This window comes from Sinohyriopsis cumingii, chromosome 1 (assembly GCF_028554795.1).
Source record: "Sinohyriopsis cumingii isolate HCF-2022 chromosome 1, ASM2855479v2, whole genome shotgun sequence".
Taxonomy (NCBI): Eukaryota; Metazoa; Mollusca; class Bivalvia; order Unionida; family Unionidae; genus Sinohyriopsis; species Sinohyriopsis cumingii.
Window position 1 is genome coordinate 160596414 of NC_142961.1, and position 22603 is coordinate 160619016.

The 22603-nt window shown below is 34.4% G+C and overlaps 2 protein-coding genes across 2 annotated transcripts in view; one reads left to right on the forward strand and one right to left on the reverse strand.

Moving 5' to 3' along the window:
* Positions 1-59: 59 nt before the first annotated feature.
* Positions 60-10531, forward strand: LOC149808244 (large ribosomal subunit protein bL33m-like). The gene is made up of 3 exons (XM_089975374.1): positions 60-215; positions 5833-5939; positions 10239-10531. The coding sequence occupies exons 1-3, from the start codon at positions 178-180 to the stop codon at positions 10289-10291; spliced, it is 198 nt and encodes a 65-aa protein (XP_089831500.1). The 5' UTR covers positions 60-177; the 3' UTR covers positions 10292-10531.
* A 9408-nt stretch (positions 10532-19939) lies between these two features.
* LOC149808245 (tetratricopeptide repeat protein 7B-like) overlaps positions 19940-22603 on the reverse strand; it is a 62837-nt gene continuing 60173 nt past the window's right edge. The window contains exons 19-20 of the mRNA XM_089975360.1: positions 21418-21509; positions 19940-20096 (exon numbers count right to left, since the gene is read on the reverse strand). Of these exons, the coding sequence (XP_089831486.1) occupies positions 19964-20096; positions 21418-21509 (225 nt within the window). The 3' untranslated portion in view covers positions 19940-19963. The remainder of the gene's footprint in view (positions 20097-21417; positions 21510-22603) is intronic.

Genomic DNA, 22603 nt, shown 5'->3' on the forward strand with positions numbered 1-22603 from the left:
AACAGAAAATATATTGTTTACATCCCATTAATATGCTGATTTAATTTTCTCAAAAATAAAGCTCTATAATTTGCTCCCATGAACTTAATGTCATTATATGGGGTCTCTGACTGGTCCGGAGGAAAAAGGTCAAGGCCATTACCCATAAGGATGAAAGACTCTTGACATATCTCCAGAATGTTCACAAGTTTTGTTAGGCTTGCGAAGAGCGGAAAGTAAATCAGATTTAATTTATTTTCTCGGGTTTGTTTGGTCAAAATTATTAAGCAAATTATTTCCCTGTCACTAAGTAAATCTTTATAAACTATAACAAAAGCATGCGTATGGAGAACTTTATAATCATAGTGAACCAGAAGCTTGATTTTCTTTATTACTTAAATGATATGCTTTTGTGGTAACGGGTATAGTCTACACAGAGGTCTGGGGGCAGGGGACAGTTTTTATGTACAAATTTAATGCCGCAGTCAGCGACCTAGTATAAATCTTACAAAATCAAATACACAAGTGAGGTCAAAAAGGTCCATATTTTTGGATACCTATATTAAAACAAAGCATAAGAATATTACCCACTTGACCAAAGAAGTAAATGGCAGTTCAAAGCAGAAGTATATGCACCCCAATCCCAAATTTCTACCTGCAGTTTTCATGCCCGAAGGTCATGTGTGACAACATATGATGCTCACAGTGCAAACACAAGCCGTTTTCCTAGATGACAATTCTGCAAAACAGTGTGTACTAACCAGGTTGATGCAATTGAAAATAGTTACCATCTAAGCCATTTTTTAAGATAATCTACTTACCCCAAACCCACGTTTTTGCTGCACTGGGAGGCTATCTCTTCCTAGCCGACTTTTGGTATTTCATTATCAATATACTGCAGAGTAACTATGGAATGTGTACATGCCTGACATCAATTTCAAGAACAACACAAGACCCAAACATCTAGTACTAATATTAGTACCCTTACTAGTACCTCGTGGACAGGGTACTAACATGAGCATATACTTGTTAATGGAGCAAGCCGGGTGTGATTCACACCCGGCGCTCTTTTAGCCTAATAATAACACTTTAAACATATTCCTTGCATATAATCCAATAAATTGAGTAGTCCTCTTTTTTAATACCAGAAGTATCAAAAATCATTGTAGAAATAGTTGTAAAATCTCGTTTACCTTTTTTAGCCGATATTTTCGTTTAGATCACTGCCATATTATTTCAAATAATGATTACTTCTGTTCTCAGCCTCGTTTGTTTGTGTGCCATATAAGGACATTGATGCCTTATTTGGAAATGTAAACAGATCATAGTAAAAATTTGGCGCCGTTTGGGTCAGAAATTCTGCGCATTGAAAGTAAATACGATTTATCAGCAACTTTGAAATTCCACCAAGAAGCGATTATTCACACTTGATTGATAATAATATAGTGTAGAATATCCAAAATATGGTCTGGCAAGCATTACATAGAAAAGGGGTCACAGCAAGAGTCTCGCGTTATCTGTCATGGCAGACAGGATAAGGTTAGAGTAACCATGCCAATTTATTTTATTGTGTAAGGGCTTAATAAATTCATAACATGATTATACTTATGTAGTTGATTTCTACACTGTTTGTTTCTCTGACTTTAGTGATGATTTTGTTTGCTCCATTACATGATATGGGATCAGTTCGTAGCCTCAACCACAACAAATCAAGTTGAGACTACGACATCGTAGCTACCAAACACCTAGTTCACAAATATATCCATATCTTCAAAGTAAACAATAATAGCTGAAAAAGTCTCACCATAGCCTTAAGTTAAGAATTTTGACATGGGGCCAATTTATGAAACTGGACCCTGCCACCCTAGTTGGAAAACATTCATTTTTGTTTTTGATCTTGTGGGGGGTATTTTTTGTTTTGTTTGTTTCTTCGTGGGTTATTTTGTTGTGGTTTTTTTGTAGCCTTTTTAATTGAATTACTCCATAAAGTACTTACGTGGATAACACACTTTAGAATAATAAATCCAACCCCAAAAAATACTGATATGAATGCATTCATTACCTCAGAGATATGTTAAATATTCATAGATGAAATTTTTGTTTCACTACACCTCCATTGCACAGGCAAAGAATTGTGATATATTTATTTCTCAGGGGAGCAGTTGAGAATGATGATGGTAAACATGCATGTGACACTTAGCAAAATATTTCCAGTCAGTATGCTTATCTGAAGTTATGCTTGTATCTCATAGGCTTTACCTATTTTGTATTTTGTATTAAAACTGTTTGGCCATGTACACATGTCTTGTGCTTTTGTTTTAGTTGAGTAGTGCATAAGATAAATTTGATTAAGATGGGGATTTTAATGTATTTGCAGGGAATAATACTAACAACATATTTAAAACTCTGGAATCTTGGCTGAGACTTGCGTGGTTATAAACCTTGACTAACATACATAAGCAGAATAAAATATATATTTAATAATGGATGAGATATTTTGGTTGTCTACATGAACAGACTGAATTCTACTCATGAGAAAAAAGAGGCCAATATGAATGAAACATATTGAACATGAAAAATAAAAGTTTGCTAATTATATAACATTTCTCAGAATAGACTTTTCTTTAATATACTTGACTCTATCATGTGCAAAATATTTATAAAAAAAACATTTTTTTGTGGATTATTCCCCTTCCCCAACTACCACCAAGTAAATTCTCTTAAAATTCTGGGCAAAGTTACCCTTGAAAGTCATAGAGAAAAAGAGAATTGTTGCTTGCTTTATATACATTTTATTTTTCCCATAGAAATACGATACAGTAGTATATATTGGTTTATTCCATCTCTAATACAGATATATATTGTCAGTTTCAGAAGCTTTTTGTTTTGTTTTTCCTGTGGATAATCATTATAAGCATCATTTCAAATGTTTTTCCCAGTATACGTTTTAATTAGGGCATAACCGATTAGCATTTTTCTACTGATTTCCGATTCCGGATTTTGGGCATGAAATTTTTCCGATTCCGGATACGATTCAATTAATCGGAAATGCTAAATTAAAAGGTTTTTCAAATTAACTTTTTAAACCGTGTTACACACGTTTTGCATATCACACCGATGTCACAAGGGGAAGGATATGGCAGGACTATAGCAAAATGCAACGAAGTTCAAAGTCACAAAGAATCCATGAAATTTTTTATTTTTTTGCCAGTTCCAACCCATTCTTTGTTCAACAATTAGTTGATCTTGCCGCCAGGCTTTTATTTTCCCGCCTTAATCATTTATGTCGGCAAGCGGCCAGTTCCATCCTGTACTTTATTCAACAATTAGTTGATCTTGCCGCCATGCTTTAATGTCGCGGTCAAATAAAAAAAAAACAGGCTTTTGTTTGGTCCTATAAAGTTGGCCTCTTGCGGAATCATTTTCTTTTAATACCTCATTAGCATGTGTCAATGTATTCAATATTATGCCTTCATTATTGAGGATGTTGACATAAACGGGTAGGACTGAATTATATATTTTAATAAATTTAAATCTTTCGGTCTAACTCAAGTATTATCGTTTCACCCCGTTGTGTTGACCATATTGGACTTTTCTGACTTCTTATTTAACTTTATTAACGCACTATCGAATGACACGCAGTGTTAGACACAGTGCTATAGAAATTCAACTTTATTATTTTTATTATCCGAATCGGTCGTTCCTGCCTTGTCCGACTCCGATTAATCGGAAGTTCATACTATCCGGTGGAATCCGATTTCCGGATCAAAAGTCGGTTATGCCCTACTTTTAATGTTTTCAAATAAGCTTTCTTCTGTCAGTGCATATGTTTTGGAATCATTCCCTTGAAAATACCAAGCCTCCCACCATCTTTACCATTATTATCATGCTATTACAAATCATTGGTCTTAAAATAAGCAGTAGAAAAGAGTGAGAAGCAACATGCTTTGTAAAATTCAACAAATAATTTATTTCACTAGATTATAATGTGAAAAATGTAAAACGAACTTAAGGTATTGCGAATTAAATACCAAGTAATCATAGAATTAGAGACACAGGGCCAAATGATTAAAGTTCTGAATAAACTTTAGTGGATATCCAAATTAAATCCAACACTGGAATTTTTTATGTGCCTGTGGTGGCCCATATTAATGCGATGTTTCAACAGTCAGTTGTTGAATTGCACTAATACAATCCAAGAATACATCCTTATTTGAAATTTCACTTTAATTCAAGTCTCCATTTCAGAGAATGTTATTTTGAGCACCTTGTATTTCCAGAGAAGAATTACTTGAATTAAATAAGTTGAATAAATAAGTTCCAGCCCAAATGAACTACTGGACACAACAATAATGCAACTGACTCTTCCTCAAGATCTTATAGTACAGATCAATTCTTTCTAGGAAAAACAATATTATACAGTCCTCTACTTGGCCTGAGGTTACAAGTAGCATTTTCTAAACAAAATAAATCACTACTACCTAATGGAAAATAACCTTCTAGGAGGTTGTTAATGATTGCAAAATAAAATCTTAGTTATATTTAGGATATAAAATATGGTAAACACAATGCTCTCTCAGTCTCTCTCTCTCTCAGTATTGCCACCATATAGAGATCTTTCACGATATGTCAATCATAATGCTACACGTGGAATTATTTACCAAATTTACGTGTCACTATCCATATAACTCGTGCCAATGATGAAGCTATGTGCAGGTAAAAAGAAACCTTGCCCGCCATCGTCATTTGTATGTTGTTTAATAAGTTTACCTAATCATTTAGATCATAGCGAGAAATAAACCTCAACCTTTGCATCATAATAATAATCCTAATAATAAACTCATTCTCATAGGAAACTATTTGCTATTTGTTGTGTACAGAATTGTTTTAAAAAAATGATTCAGGCCAAGTAGAAAATGAACCTAATTTTGGACTAGGTAAAATCCAACATCAAAGGTTCCATAGCATATAATGAAATAATAAAAAATCAATTAAAAAATCCTAACTGACAAACAATTCAAGTTAAATATACATAACTATACTTAGACCAGTCATCTGTTTTCTCTCTTTATTGGGAGAATAACAGTAGTTTATGGAGACATCTGAAGTTTCCTATAGGTGCTCACTAAGTGTAAATTTCTGCAGGAAGATGTTTTTAAAGGATAAAGCAGATCTGAGAAAATAATTAATAGATAATGTAAAAATTATTTGGTTTAATGCTAATATTTATTGTCTCCAGGCCAAACAACTAATTAAGTACAGACATGTGTGAAACTTGCAAAGAATCTTTCTTCCTGGGGAACAAAAAAAAGCAAATGTACCGTACATGTTTAAGAAATTGGTTCACAAAGCACATCATAGGCATAGATGATGAAAAAGTTTGCAAAAGTGACAGTTCCATCACAAATTGCAAACTTCTTAAAAACTCTGGCTAAATAATCCAGTGTAAAAATTTGTTGATTCACTGCAATTTTTTAGTTTTTAAACCAGGACATTGCAACAGACCACCCCTTCCATCAGTTTCTATATCTTAATAAATTTTTATTTTAAAATCATCAAAAGTATCCGTTAAAAGGGCATGAATTCAGAACTGAAAATGTTGTTTTAAATTGCATTTAATAAATTTATAAACTTATATTGTGCATAAAATTTTAATTATTCCATTAAAAACTATTTTGTGCATCTTTTTTTGTTATTCCATAATTAAACAGTATTTGCAATACTGAATGTTCACCAATAAACATTGCTTAATGTTACTCTTTTAAAACAAATAAATACTAATTTTAGAATGTGATAAAACTGTATGTTTTAAGCTTACATGTACAGAGATCCATCGAACTTGTATTCTTTCAGACTGGTCATGGTGATCTGTGAGAGCATGTCTGGCACAGGTCATAAAGTACTAAAAATTCGAACAAAGCAACAGGATAAATTGGAATTCATTCGCTGGGATCCATGGGGTAAGATTTTGTTCCCACTTTATTCAAGCTGATGGAAACTGGAACATAAAATACAGCAGTCCGTCGCTATATTATGCCGTTTTTTGGAGCCATACAAGTGTAACATGTTATATGCAAAGCCAGCTTATACTTAGGTATATGAAAAAAGATAGAATTTAACCAGTAAAATTGGGATCTATTTCTATGCCCATGTTATATCAGCCAAGTAGTGAGAGACACTATATAATACAGCTGTTTGTGGGTAATATGTTGCTCACTGAGTCTGTACTGTTCCTGTATTACGTTTTATGTAGAGGTGTCAGATTGCGATTGTGACAAGCTGAATCAACACTTACTGTGTCCCAATTAGGCCTTCATTTTGTGTGAAGTTGTTAGAATGTGATTTTAACAGGCCTAGTTTCAGAAATTATATAGTCACAGAGAGCCCTTTAAGAAAAGAATCCAGTACACAGGACAATTTACAAAATGGCCAACTGGTACATGTGGTGTCAAATGTAATAGTCATCTGTCTTCACCTACATAATATAACAGAAAAAGTGCAAAAAATTTCACTGCTCCAGTGGCCTAGTGGTTAGAGCATCCATCTCGGACGCGGAAGGTCGCGGGTTCATTCCCTGGCCGAGTCATACCAAAGACTTACAAAAATGGTACTAACAACTGCCTCGCTTCACGCCCAGCATTAAGAGGTTAGTGTTAGGACTGGTCGGCCTGGTGTCAGGATAATATGACTGTGGGACATCCTGCTACATGTCTGCGGCATGATGCCCCGGTGTTTGACGTCACTATAAACTGCCACACTGCATACATCATAGCGATATGACTGAAAAAAGATATTTAATTAAACATCCAGGAGTTAACAAAGTATAAATAACCATATTGCTGAAATAGTCACAAAATTGTCAATGATTTCATTCTATCTTGTTCTTCTAGGGTGATTTATGTCCACTCACGTGTCTGCTTCTGTTTAATTGTCAGACTTTTTGTTTGTACCTTGAGCAGTTTTGGGGCATTTTCTGCAGTGGCTGCAGAACATTCATTTGTTTACTTGTGTTCTGGTCATGGATAATCCATGATGATTAAAACTTTCTTGCACGTTTACTGCTTATTTCTGTAAAACAGGTTTATTAGAGCTAGAAACTTAATCAAGTGTTCTTTTCTTGCCTAAATAAGACAGCAGACTTATTTCATCAACTACATCAAAAGCAATTACAGCTAGACTTGTTGTAGTGATTATTTTATGCCTGCAAATGAAATATTTGTGAACGATGATTTTATCAATATACTTCACAATTATTATCTAGTCACCTTGACAAGCTGTCTTTTGAAATTGAGGACACTTATTTTTATCAATTTAATTGTTTTTGCCAAGCAGTATTTACTTACCAGTCCCCTGTTAATTACCACATAAACAATATATCATAAACACCACGTTTTATTTTACAGCCATTTTATTAAATTGTACCTATATATTTTTATGGGGAAGGGGTTATCTAATGTTGAGAGAACTTGTAGTCTAACACCTTTCACATAATTTAGCAAATAAATTATTTTAGAATTAAAAAACCCCACAAAAATACCACAGATAAAATTAAATGTTTTAAGTTTTAATGGAAGTACCTGCCTGTTCAGTAAACTTATATTTTCTTGATCTTGATGTGTGGTACCTCATTATCACATATAGCAACAACCATGGATTTCATAGCTCCTTCTTCTTATTAGTAAGATGAAAAGTACAAGAACTTTTACGTTTTTATGGATTCTAGCATTTCCTACTAAACGGAAAATAACTATTCATCACAGTTTTGCTCTTGGAAGTGTTCAGAAGTACTGATTGATGATGCAATTATTATTGCATGCACTTAGCTTAGCCTTGTTATCGACATAATTACCTGAGGTCATAAAATACATAAATACATTCATAGAAGGGTCTATATAGTCCTCCGTCTTTGCTTTTTTTTCAGTAATAGATAAAGCACTAGGTGCTTTAACTGTTGTAGAGTAAAGTGAAGACAATGAAGCACTAGGTGCTTTAATTGTTGTAGAAAAATGTGAAGACGGAAGACAGTTCAAGCTACTTTTTATACTAGCCACTTCCAATCATTTTACCCTCATCTGGGAGTTTGCTAGAGTACATTTGAACTCTTAGATGTACCACAAAATCATAATTGGCATTTTCAAAATTAGTTTTGTATGTTTTCCATGGCAACTCCATCAGTATCACAGATATGTTGTGATAATTTTTGCTTGATGGTTTCGTAAATGTTCTCCTGGTTTTTAATACACCTGCCAGACATGATGTACGGCATTATGTTGTACATCCATATATATGTTTCCTTTTGTGTTTCTGCACAATAGGTCAAATTCTCCACAATCTACCACTACCAAACATTGTAAGTAGCTTTCTTTTGGAGCAAGGAAGAAACCTGTTGATTTCAGGCTCAAAAGGACTATGGTCATGGGAACCGAAAGTATGAAAACTGTTTCACACAATACCTTTACTTGTATACCAGATACCTTCACCACACATTCTTAATTGCTTGCACTTTATATCAGAAAGACACTTATTTATTTTGAGTCCAATGATATCTTCATTTCTTTGTTACGTAATTTTGAGAGAAAAAATCTTTGTGGATGACTTGCATTTGAGACAAGGAAGTCACCTATTTAAGGCCAACAACCAATGCCACAGGAACTGGAAGAAAGAAAATAATTTTAATAACACTACTCAACTTCTGTGCCACTTGCCATAGATGGTTTTTATTTGAGACAAGAAAGACATCTGTTGATTTGGTGGTTTAAATGTACAAGGTCAAGGTCAGATGGACTAAGACAAGAAAATTATTTGCCAAGTCCTGTATCATCACAAACCAAGACCAGATGTGTTCAGTGGTTTGTATTTGAGACCAAAAAATGGTACCTATTGATTTGGGGGTAAAATATGTCAAAGGTCAAGGTCACCACATTAGACTTGTTGGAATTGGCCAGGGAACCAGACTAACAATATATAAGGGGTATTTCAAATGCTTTAATATACCTATGTTGTTCAGGCTTTTGCATTTATTTTATGGTATAGTCTGTAAATTTTTGTCCAGCAAATGAAAATACATGTACATTGAAGGTGAAGAGGACAGTCAGCTTTCTAAAACTTGGAAAAAAGCAGGAAGGGCTATAAGAGCATTCGTTGGACATCATTGACACATGGTTATATGGAGTGGATTTAACTCATTGAAAAGACCAAGTCCAGTATATATATATATATATGAGAGAGAGAGACAGACAGACAGATGGAAATAAACACAGAGCTGTTCAAGCATGCACAATTCTGACAGCACCTATTGAAACAAAGTTTGATCTGGTACAGAATTTTGTTTAAACAAATGGTTTCTACGAATGATCCACACATCAACTATGGATAAATATGTACATGGCAAAGGACCAATGCTATATTTACATCTTAATGTGTGTAATTCTGGGACAATCATGTTGTGTCAGCTTGAGCATTGCTTATATCTAGAGAGAAGATTGTTTCCTCTATGAGTTTAAAAAAAGGAATTTTGTTTGTTGAATCGAGAGAGCTAGCAAAAAGTAATTTACCTCTATGGGTTTTGAAACGGATGTTTCTCAAACTGAACCAGAGGTCATTAAGGCTGATTTGTTATTGTTTTGAGGTTTAAGGCCATTTCTGTGTACATGGTAGCGAGTATAACTGTTGGAGAATGGATCCTGGAAAATCCTGGTAAGAACCACCAACCCATGGGTAGTTACTGGCAGCTTTCTCAAATACCCACATTGGCCAGGCTTGAAATGGCAGTGATTGTTAAAAGCGAGCACTTTATACCACTCGGCCTCCCAGTGCCACATTAAGGCTGATAGGTACTTTATGAACTTTTTAGTTGAACATAAAAATTATACCTTTGTAGTATCGAACCACACTGCTCAACTTTTCAAGCATATTTTCCACATTGACAATTTTCCACCCATTCTACCTTTAAGTTACTGAAAATTGGTTTGAATTGAGGAAAAATATTGACTGCCTTTCTGAGGTCTCCCTAGGGTTAGCAGGTATGCACCACATGTATGGATGCAGTGTGGGCCATGTAGTGCTATCCTTCTGTATCTGTTTGTTTAATTTTCACGCCTTGGTTAAGTTTTTCATCTAGGTCATTTCAGGAACTGGTGGGGCAGAAGAAGATCAGGCACATATGATCATCTTGTTTAAGAAGTATCACAGTTATAGCCTGCCGTTTAAAATAAATTCAATTTCCTACATTTTGACATCCATCTTTATTTTCTTTTCAGTGCAAGAAAAGGTTCTTTATAAAGAAATAAAAAAGAAGAGAACTATTAGATGATTGCAGTGGACAGTTTCAATATGCAGATTGAAAAAGTTTACTTAAGCTTTCCAAAATTTGTCAAGATCATGTTGATTTTGCAAATACGTCAACAATATTTTATTTAGTTATGCCTGAACAGACAGAGAACTTCAAGCATGTATGGAGCTGATTTTTCACCCCGTGACAGGACATATGTATATCCTGAATCAGAACCTTAATATTTTTTTATTGTGGTGGATTAAACTCTTCATCCTGAAAGCATATTGTTGTCTTTGCAAAAAATTTACAAGTTGTACTGTTGCTCTCTTATTAGGATATATCCTCTCTGATGATAAATGATGTTGCTTCTTAAAAGCAATGGAATATTTTAACTGGTTCTGATTGTACAGTAAACATCAGTTATCCAGAAAACAAAGGAATCTTACACTTTGTTACACATTCAAGCAATATTTTTTACAGAACACAGAATACATGTAATAACATTACAAATAGCCAAAGGTTTGTGTTGAAACCAAGAAGTCAGTGATTATATGGTGTCTGTGATCAAGTCAGGCAAACATTTGATACATAGGTAAAGTATTCACCTAACCCCATGCTCTGGCAGTTTGTAACCCCCTTGTGATTTTAAAAACAACCATCATCAAGGAAAAAAATGCACAAAGCTTAGTAATTTCACAAATTAATTTATAATTTCTAACCTGATCGTTGCCAGGTGATCATCAACAATACATGTGCATATCATTAAGGGTTTCAATTTTTTAAATTGTTCAGGGATGCAAACTGTCAGTGGGGGAAGGCAAATAGCAAATAGTGTAGTAGTATAGTTTTTGAGCAAGAAAGTAAAGTTAAAAAGTACCAAAATGTTGACAGTTCAAAACTTTTATTAGAATAAAGCTAGAATCACAAATTTCTGATTTTTCCTAACTTCAATCCTGATATGAGGTAAACTGCAACATTTATATTATATAACCGAATTTTTAGTATCACATCAGATTTTGGGAAATAAGAATGAGGTTATTGCTCAAAATGTTTTGAGAATACAGGGCCTGGACAGCCTGCCATCAATTAGACAAACTGACAGTACACAATGTGGATTCTATATTTAGAAATAATCACTGGCTTCAACAAAAAAAACAAGCCATCTGAGCAGTGTTTTCTCATTAAAGAACAATTAGTTACTAAATATTAGGGAAATTGTATGATGTTATACAACTCACACGAAAATAGTTCCCTGGCTGCATGTCCCTAAATCAAAGGGATCAAAAATACATTTCATTTACATATTTCACCAGTCCATTTAATAAGGCTATATAATTTGCCTTTTAAAAGGTTTTGAACTGTTGTATGCTTCCTGCATACTATGTAGAGACCAGGTGTAATGTTATCCATGTCCTTCCATCAAATCCATTACAAACGTTTGGTAATGCAAAATAACTTCTAAAGGACTATTTGAGACCATATTTGGTTTGCAGCTAAAGGCTTCCTTGGTTTGAAGTCAAATTTGGGTTGCAGCTAATGGCCTTCTTGATTTGAGACCAGATTTGGGTTGCAGCTAAGGGCCTCCTTGGTTTGAAATCAGATTTTGGTTGTGCTAAAGGCCACCTTGGTTGAAACCAAATCTGGTTTGCAGTTAAATGTCAAGAGGACCTTGGTCAACCTCAATGCTACTTTTCTCTTTCAAACCTAGTCAACATTATTGTCTTAAACAAATTTTGGTCTGAGGTATAATATCAAAGTGACCAAGATATCAGGCTTTGTGTGTCATCTGTTATGTGTTTTCTGTTTATTATTGTTATTTAAAACTTCTTCTCAAAAACCAGACGGCCAATTTGTACATGATTTTGATGTCATAGCCTTTAAAATTTGTTCAGCAGCCAAGCTTTAATTTTGTAGTTCTACTGGTCATAGACCATGACAGCATATTGGATGGTCTGTCATCTGTTGTCCATTGTATGCCATCCTTTAGCACAAATTTGTTATTGTTACTCCCTCTAATCTACTTGAAGGGTTGCCTTTAAACTTTACATACACATTCATCCCATGGTCTAGCTGGTCTTAAATGAAGATGATGCTGCTTGGACATTCAATATGGCCATCTAGAAAATCTTGTTATTGCTACCCCTTCTGAATAGATGGTCATATCAACATGGGGTTTTCACTAAATGAAAATGGTGCCAATCTAACCTGCAATATGGCAGCATCCCTGCTGAAAATTTTGTTATTGCTACTCCTCCACATTGGATGGTCATATCAGCATAGACTTTTCAGTAAAATACTTCTTTTGATGTCTGGTTTACCTAAAGAATGGTTGTTCAAATCTGACTTCCAATATGGCCACTGTGGCAGCCATCTTAAAATCTTGTCACAACTTGACTTGAGCAGAACTCATATTTATGTGGGGTTTGCACCAGAAGACTTCTTAAGACTAGTTGGTCTTAAATCAAAATGGTGCTGATCTGATGTGCAGTATGGATGCCACTTCAACAGTCTTGAAAATATCATATTGTCAACTCTTCTACAAAGGGATGGTCATAACAGCATGGGTTTTTAGCAATATATTTCTTACGATATCAAGTTGGTCCGAAAATGAAAATGGCTCCAGCTGTACATCCAATATAGCTGCCATGACAACTGTCATAAAACTTTGTTGTCACTACTTGCCATGCATGGATGATCATTAAGATATGGGATTTTTCAAAAGACTTTATATCCACTTTCTCCTAAATGAAAATGGTGTCAAAATGATGTCCAATATTATTATTGCTTAAGAATATCCAATAAGGTTTCAACACGCAAGTCACACAAAAAAACCCAATGAAATAGTCTCGTCTTGAATTTGTGGAAAATCTCTTTGCTAAGTAATGCATCAGACCCTTCTAGGGACTCTTGTGTCCTTTTGAAAATCTTTACTCCTGACATTAATGCTTCAAATATAAGCTTCACTACCTCCAATTAAATTTTGTCTTTCATGTCTATTTGCATATAGACAATGTGAACAAACCCGTGCTTGCTACCTACCCTTGATATCACTTGGTAGCACTTGTTTAAGTTTTTGCTGTAATACAGATATGATCACCTGCCCTGCCTCAATGAATCCTTCAATAATCTTTGTAATTTCAAACCATCCAGCTTTTAGAGTGGGAAATCCAAAAAGGATTGGTCATATTTTGCATGTTTATAGACTTGGTTTTATCCACCCCTGTAAATTGCACTTGATAGCATCATATTTTGTGTGCATGCTGTAATTTAACATTTTATTTTATGGATGTTGTTGAATATTCATATTTTGGGTTGTTATTTCCCTGCTTTCCATTCATGACTTTTCAGAAGCAATGGCAAAGAAATGTAACAATTTAAAACACTTTATTTTCTTAGGTTTCAGATTTTTGTTGTATGGGTAGAATGTACATATTCGTGGATGCCTAATTTCGTGGATTGATCATTTACAAAAAAAAAAAAAACCAAAAAAAAATGATCTGTATGTCTCTAAAAATTTACTAGTATACACACATTCATTTCTATTATGAGCAAAAAGGTTTAATACATTCTGTTATGATTAAATTATTCATTGCCAACAACTGGATTAAATGCTGAGATCATAAATAAAATGCCAATTTCTTTTTCCAAATATTTGAACTAACACATTTAATACCATCATTGTAATCTTAAGTAATTTGGTTCTCAGGTGTTTTAGAAGCCCGCTATTAAAGCAATAAATTCTCAACAATTAGGGAGTAGGCACTTGAACAAATCTAATGACTGTAAAAACTGACAAGCTTGTCAACATTGCTGTGATGGAACTTGTTACCATGTGATCTTGACCAAATGAGTCCATAAAGTTCAGTGTTATTATTTCACTTACTGTGATGAATGGTACAGAATATATTGTAACAAAATACTACTTCATGAGTTGTATTCAACACAGGTGATTGATCAGTTAAATTAACTGGAGGACAGTTTAAGTATAGATTCAAATCAGGTCTCAGCTAACCTGAAAACATCTACCCTTAAGCCAATTCATGCAAAGTGGCATATCTGCACCAAGGACAAAGTAGCAGTTTGGAGAGCCCTGATTGAAAAAGGCTTGGAGAAATCTGGATTAAACTACCGATTGCTTTTTTAGCAGTTGTGCAAACAAGTATTCATAAATGGGACTATTACAGGTAACACCTATTATAATGCAATTCATTATAATGTGATTCCGCTTGTAACATGATGGCAGCATGGCTCCCATTTTTTAATTTAAGGTGACCTCTCTTTTTAACATCGTAAATACATGCTCTCGGAAAAGCCGATTATTCATATCCCTAGCAGATTTTTTATCCCAGCATTGCGTTTAATGTTGCTTTAATTTCACTGTGCACCGTTTCCAGATTATTGGCATGTATATCCTTTCAAAACTAAAGTATATCTGATGTCTGATGAAACCCGGCAAACAAAAGAAACAATATATGATCAAGAGATTTGTTAAAACGGATACTGAAATTTCAATGCACATTTTCTATGGGAAAGTTTTTCAAAAAATTTGTTAATGCGATCCTGCTTATATCGCAGTTTTGTTCGATGACCCCAAGCATCGCATTATAACATGTTTTACCTGTATGTGTTTTGAGAAATAAAGACAGTGCGTAAATCTGTTCTTCATACTATGTATAGACCCTTTCGCTAGCCTAGTTAAATCCCTCTCGTATCAGGTATTGGCTACATATAGTAGGTAATTAAGCCACCGGACAAGAAGATAACTGCTAAGATCACTTAAGAATCTGTCTTAGCTAAGTGTTTTGTATTTAGTTATGTTAACCATGACACAGTGCTGAGTGATTTCTAACTACTCTTACAGTATACAAATAATATGGGGAAAAGGACTGGGCAAATACATATGTATACAGCTATGCAATAAAGAAAATATTTCTCCCTATCTCAAAACCCCATGAACAAGAATAACCAATAAATACTTTTTTTCCAAATTCTGTTTCATTTGTTACAGAAAAACTAACACTTAACACTATGGGGATACTGAAACACATTAAAGCCATTAACATTTTCATATGGTGGGTGGGGTGGGGTGGCACTTCAAAAAGGCTGAGAGCTTAACATCACTGAAGGACGTAGAAGTGCCCACAAATAAAACAGGATACATTTCACCGTTTGTAAAAGAACTTTAATAAATGGTCTAGCTGTTGTGAAACGTGATCAGTGAGTTATAGATTGGCACAACTAAAATACACAACGGATAAATGGAACACAATGGAAATCAGCAATTTAAATTATTTTTGTTAGTTTTTAATTTTTTCATTGAAAAAAGTTATTAATCATCAGATTCATACATATATATTTGAATTGCACAACAGAAAATATAATTTTCAAAACTGATGATAATTGTATGAAACGTGCCCTTTTGAGAAAGTATGAAATCATCGTATGCAAATGGAAACTATCGCATTAAATGTTCATTGCCAAATTTTTTTAATAGTATAAAGCTTTAACGCAATGGAAACAAAGCATGCAGTGGAAATTATTTTATTTATAAGTGATTTGTTTAAGATTAACAGACGGAGTTCATCATCACATGCATATTCTAAGTGTTATGCATAATATAGAAACATAATCATAAATGAAGGTTCATAACTGACTTACTTAAATAAAATGCTACGGTCAACATTCAGTTTAATTGTAATTTGTGTTTTTGTTTTATATGTTTGTGTTGTTATTCTTGTTGATTTGCTGAGAAATTGTGTGTTCACTAATTTATTATTTCTAAATCATCTTCTACATTTCTTTTAAAAATTAAATTACAAGTATCAACACAGGTTATACACATACACTTTGATATATGATTGTGTCCATTGTGCCTAACAATTATCCGTTAATTTTTTAGGGTGTTTAATTGGAAAGTTTGCCCACAGTGAGAAATACAATTTCATTCACTTTGTTTTTTTTTCCAATCTGTGAATGTCGACCAGTGGCAATACCTACTGGAAAAGCTTATGCACAACCTCCATTACACCAAAGAGTTCTGAAAGAAAGGGCAAATAATGAGGGTACCAAAAGGTCTACACTGTACATTGAGTCTGTACAATCTTGCAAATGTTTTCTTGTTCATTAAATTTTGTCTTCAACTTAAATTGCAATCAGTCAGTTTCAGCATTCTTCATCGTACATTTAGGGGGCCCCCGAGTGGCCAAGTGGTCTAAAGCGCTCTCCGTTATAGATCACTGCCATCTCACCTGTCTGTGTGGGTTCGAGTCTCGGATTCGGCCAACATGGGTATGTGAGAAAGTTTGCCAGTAGCTCCTCGTGGGTAGGTGGTTCTTTCTGGGGTTTTCCTGGGTTCTTCCTCCACCATTAATACTGGCCGCCATGTGAAGCCTATCGTGTGCTGAAAAATGGCGTTAAACCCCACAACAACAACATCATCATACATTTACACATCTCAACACAACAGATAGTCATAGTATTAAAATGCTTTTCCAATGCATGTCTGAAAGTTGACAGCCTGCATGGCCAAAGTGATTAACAGAGCTGCTCAGGATATTAGAGCAATCTCGGTGAGTCATGCTTTCTAACAAGATGTTTTAATCTGAGATATAACAGAACATGTTGGTTTGCATGCAGTCACTTTCTTGAGTTTTTATCTCCGAGAACAAGATTCATGAAATGGTTTAGTGGGTCCAGTAACTACAGCCAAGATGGCCAGTAGGCCCTTCTGAGATCAACACAACCCCACCAATGACTCATGGTATAGTGCTTTTGCTGGATTTGCCCAATTTTTTTTCTTTTCAATAAGGGATAGTCTTCCTCTTTCCTTTTGTGACTGTTGTGATCACAGGTCACACTGACTGTCACTTATGCTATGATCATCGTAGGACAGTGCTTTACCCTTGTTGGGAATTCAGGCATTCTTTCTTCGGAGGCTGATGGTAGAGGTTGGATCATCCTCTTCTTAACTATTCTCTTAAAATTAACATGATGTGGGAATGTATTTGAAGGAGAAAAGAAACTGTGTAAAATATATTTATCCAAGAATACTGATCTTACCACATTATTAGTAAACCCACTCACACCTTCCCACATTGATGTTTCACTGGGCTAATACTAGTGCCCCATTGTAGGGGTAAGGGGAGATAATAGGTAAGAGGTTTTTCTATTGGTCCTTATCATATATAGACATGAAAGATGAAATTGTTTCGTCTTTCTGGAATTGCTGGATGAGAGACGTAATGTAGCTTTAATTTATTCCTAATGTTAATATGATTGGACAAGTATAAAAAAAACATCATTTTTTACTCAAATAAATTTGTTTTCTCCACTAAAGTCTGTATCTTTTAACCTGTTTTGTTTCTTCTTTCAGTCTGGCATTTTCTCTCTGGATCTCTAGCATATTGGCTCTGATAAACTTCCAAATCTTTCTCTTAATTTCTTTCTTTAGATTCCCCAAAATTTCTTCCATGGAATCTTGCAGAATCAAATTGCTGATTTTTTTCTTGTAAATATTCTTTTGCTATAATTTCATTAATGTGTCCTTAACATTTTCATCTGAACGTATGTCCACCAACATTTATATTTTCCAATGGTAAGGCAGATCAAACCTGTCCTTTACATGAATAATGTACTTAAGCTTTGCACATTGTGTTTGGAATGTTGTTAAAGTTTTAAAAATTCATGCAAAGTTTAAAATGTCCTGTGTTAGATTGATTTTTATTACTTTATAAGAGTTATGTTATTAAACATTGTCATAAACACAATGATATAAACCACAATAAATTGCTCAAGATGTGTCAATAAATTTTACATGTGTGATTCATCAGGGATGACCTCTGACTGCAAAAAGATCTTTAAAATTTGTTCAAATGATGCCAATCCACAATCAAATATGACACCATTACTATAAAAAGAAAAACATTTAAATAATTTTGAAAAACCACTTAAGGGAATTTGACAGAAAGCATCCTGACATAGATGGTTTGGAAGTTTGTACTGATAATGCTAAACTGCCATCAAATATGGTCACCTCTACTAAGAGCAGAAAAGCCTTTAAAATACTCACTGAAAACCAATGAACTAAATTTTACATTTAACAGCATCCTCAATGGAGGTCATGATGCCAATCTGTAATTAAATCATTACTAAAAACTGAAAACTGTTTAATAACTTCTAAATGACACTTAACTGAACTTCACAAAATCTGACAATGTCCTAGTTTGAAGGCTTTTCATATTTCCAATCTGACAGTGTCCTAGTTTGAAGGCTTTTCATATTTTCAATCTGACAGTGTCCTAGTTTGAAGGCTTTTCATATTTCCAATCTGACAGTCTTCTAGTTTGAAGGTTTTCATATTTCAAATCTGACAGTCTTCTAGTTGAAGGCTTCTCATATTTCAAATCTGACAGTGTCCTAGTTTGAAGGCTTTTCATATTTCAAATCTGACAGTGTCCTAATTTGAAGGCATTTTATATTTCAAATCTGACAGTGTCCTAGTTTGAAGGCATTTTATATTTCAAATCTGACAGTGTGACAGTGTCCTAGTTTGAAGGCTTTTTATATTCCAAATCTGACAGTCTTCTAGTTTGAAGGCTTTTCATATTTCAAATTTGACAGTGTCCTAGTTTGAAGGCTTTTCGTCTTTACAGAAATATTGCTGATCCACCATTAAATACTGCTGATTTTACTAAAAGCAGAAGAAAAAAAACATTTATACAGCTTTTCTGAAAATAACTGCTTGGCAGAAATTAAACAACTTGGCATACTGGCGTGACAGCAAATATGGATGAAGATGTAAAAGCTAGGGATACCATGAAACAATTGGTTTTTTTAACACTATGCAATCAAACGCATTGCAAGCAATTTCTTCAGAAAGCATCCAACTTACCCAACGCAATGCAAATTATTGGAAATTCTGTGAATTTTTCAAGGCTTTGTGGGTAATTTCCCATTCAGGATTGTGGGTAAGACTGGTTCCTCATCAAACATTATCCAAGTTACCTCTACAATAAATGGAAACACCATCGAAAGATGGCCTGACAACAGTCATACCTACAGTGCCTTGCATCAAATTACCCCAAATGTGGTGTAAAAATTACTCCAGCTTATATAAGAATTTCCACTGTATAGGAATTTCCATCTGATACAAATTATATATGGAAAATATTTATCAACCAGTAGTTCATAAAATAGTGCTATTTATTTTGTCACTGTAAACAATAATGGAGAAGATGATCACCTAATGTCTCTTATTGATCTGTTTGTGTTTTCTATGATAACAGATATAGAAGGATAGAAATGAATATATGACAATCCAAACTTGTCTGCTTAAATGTTAGTGATGTGCTAGTTAACATTTTAATCGAAGAAAACACTTAAGTTTCAACTACTTCTCTTGCTAAGAACAGTTTTTTTAACTTAAAAAATTCTTTCTAAGCAATGCCATTTGTATTACAAAATCCTTCAAGGCAATTGCAAGTATTGTGGCCCTTAATTAAGATGTCTTCATGTAATACCTTTTCAGTGGGCACCATTAGTAAACACCAATAACAATGAAGAGTGGATCATGACTAATTACTGGTAAAATGGTATAAATGTATTTTCAAATAGGTCATGCAAGAATTATTTTGTTGAAGTCTCCTTGCCTCAGTCTTTTAAGAACAAAATTATCAACCGAAAAACAGCTATATTTACAAATAAACTTTATTATTACTGCATGAGGCGTGGAATGACAGTGAATGGCACCACGGGACTTGTGAGTTCAAGTTCTAATGCTGTTGCATGGCAGTTGGCTGCTCCTTCTGAATGACCCAGGGATTCTAACACCAAACCAAGATAGAACCTGAAAGAGGAAATTTGCAAGAATTATTGAAATTCATGTCTTTTGGCAAGTAGCTTGTGTCTTTAGGCAAGTAGCTTAGGCGTTTTATGTCAAATAGTCATGATGTCCTAATGTTTTGAAAATATATTCAGAACATATATTGTAAACCACAAAATGTTTCGTGAATTATGAGGAAAAAAACATAACTTACACTGGCTTAAAAATGGTACTAACAGCTGCCTTGCTTGGCACTCGGCATTAAGAGGTTAGTGTTAGGACTGGTCAGCCTGGTGTCAGGATAATGTGACTGGGTGGGACATCATGCTATATGTCTGTGGCATGATGTCCCATTGCTAGACATCACTATAAACTGCCACACTGCAGACATCATAGTGATATGACTGAAAAATTGTTAAAGCTACGTTAAAAATCCTAACCACACACACACACACACTCTCCTTAACAACATGTACAAGTCTATCTGCTCACTTGATGCTACTGCATCCTTTGTGTTGCACTGTACAGGCAAAATCATGGTCACTGATATCTAACCCAGTAAAAAAAACTCCCAGGACTATCGGTCCCAAATGGCAGTTATTGTTATCTAATCAAACAACAAACTGAATAATTATTTTCATCTTAACATTTTCATGAGCACAGTGAAAGCAGTCTGCTTGCTAACATCCTAAAAAAACTGATGCTCACTAACCATTGTGATTTACAGTAATAATGAGACCCTGGGCAACAAGTATATGGTATTAAAGAGGCCCTGGGCAACAAGTATATGGTATTAAAGAGGCCCTGGGCAACAAGTATATGGTATTAAAGAGGCCCTGGGCAACAAGTATATGGTATTAAAGAAGCCCTGGGCAACAAGTATATGGTATTAAAAAGGCCCTTGGCAACAAGTATATAGTATTAAAGAGGACCTGGACAACAAGTATATGGTATTAAAGAGGCCCTGGGTAACAAGTATATGGTATTAAAGAGGACCTGGACAAAAAATATATGGTATTCAAGAGGACCTGGACAACAAATAGATGGTAATAAAGAGGACCTGGGCAACAAGTATATGGTATTAAAGAGGACCTGGACAACAAGTACATGGTATTAAAGAGGATCTGGACAAAAAATATATGGTATTAAAGTGGACCTGGACATCAAGTAGATGGTAATAAAGAGGACCTGGGCAACAATTACACATTTTAAAGAGGCCCTGGACAAGAAATGTACCGTATTTATGAGGCCACAATAGCAGTAAAGAGGTCATATGCAAGAAATAACTGCATTCTGACCAGTTGTTGTTCCAAACCAGGGATATCTGAGGTGTGTGTGCTCTTACCAGCATTGATGAGATGTAGGCTCCATATTGACTGCGTCCCTCAGCATCTTTTCAGCTAATTTATCATTGTCAAGCTCATGAAGAACCATTCCCTATAAATAAATAAAAATACAAACCAAAACTTGTAGCTAACAAAAAATATGAAAAGATTAAACCCCTACACATAATGACATTGGAGTTTAAATGATTTGTCCATATGATATAGATTTCCACACCAAATCTGATGAAATTTAAAGGCAATATTTGGTGTTAAAAAACTGAATAATCACATTTTAACCCCTTGTGTTTTTTTAATGTAAAACCTCATATTAAATTTAGAATTCAATTCATGATGTCCTTCATCTTCACAAGTTATTGACTATAAATTAAATTTGTAACAGATGTGACAGGACGTAATGGACCAACATAGGTAACTCTAATGCCGTTCCATAAATAAGGTGGGGGAAGGGAAGGAAAAAGATCATCTTTTGGGGGAGGGGGAGAGGGCCCCAAAAAATTCATCTTTATCAAACACCTTACAAAAAATTCAATATCTAGGTGATCAATTTGAAAGCTAAAAGCTAAAAGCTTATTATATACTGTATACCCTCTGCAAACTTTTATCAATTTGTTGAAAGGAGAGGATGAACAGATTTGTATTCTTATGATTAATATTGACCACCAAAATAGAATGACCACCAAAACAGAACGATCACCAAATTAGAATGAACAGCAAAACTAAATGAAAAACTGATTTTCCAACAAGATACATTCATCAATCCATTATAGAAGTAGGTGCTTATGTTTAAGACTGGAATATGATCTAATTCAAGTGTTGAATATGGACTGTGCCTAACAAAGAGCTACTAAAAACCTTACTGTCAGTTGCCATCCCATTTTTTGAGAGCACATTTTAGACTTGATTTAAAATTATTCCAAGAAAAAAATCTGAGATCATCCATAAATGAGTATAACCAGATCAGATTATTTAAGAGTTTAATCTTGTTTTTTCTGAGTTTATCCTGGTATAAACTGTCAATTGCCAAATCACACAGCAAATAATGCCCAAAGGGCATTATGTGTGCTGTTTGAGTTGGCAACTAACAGTTTACACTACGATAAACTCAGAAAACATGTTGAACTCTTATAACTGCAATTATTCATATGTTTCCTATCAGTTATAGAGCCTGTTTAAGTGTATGAATTG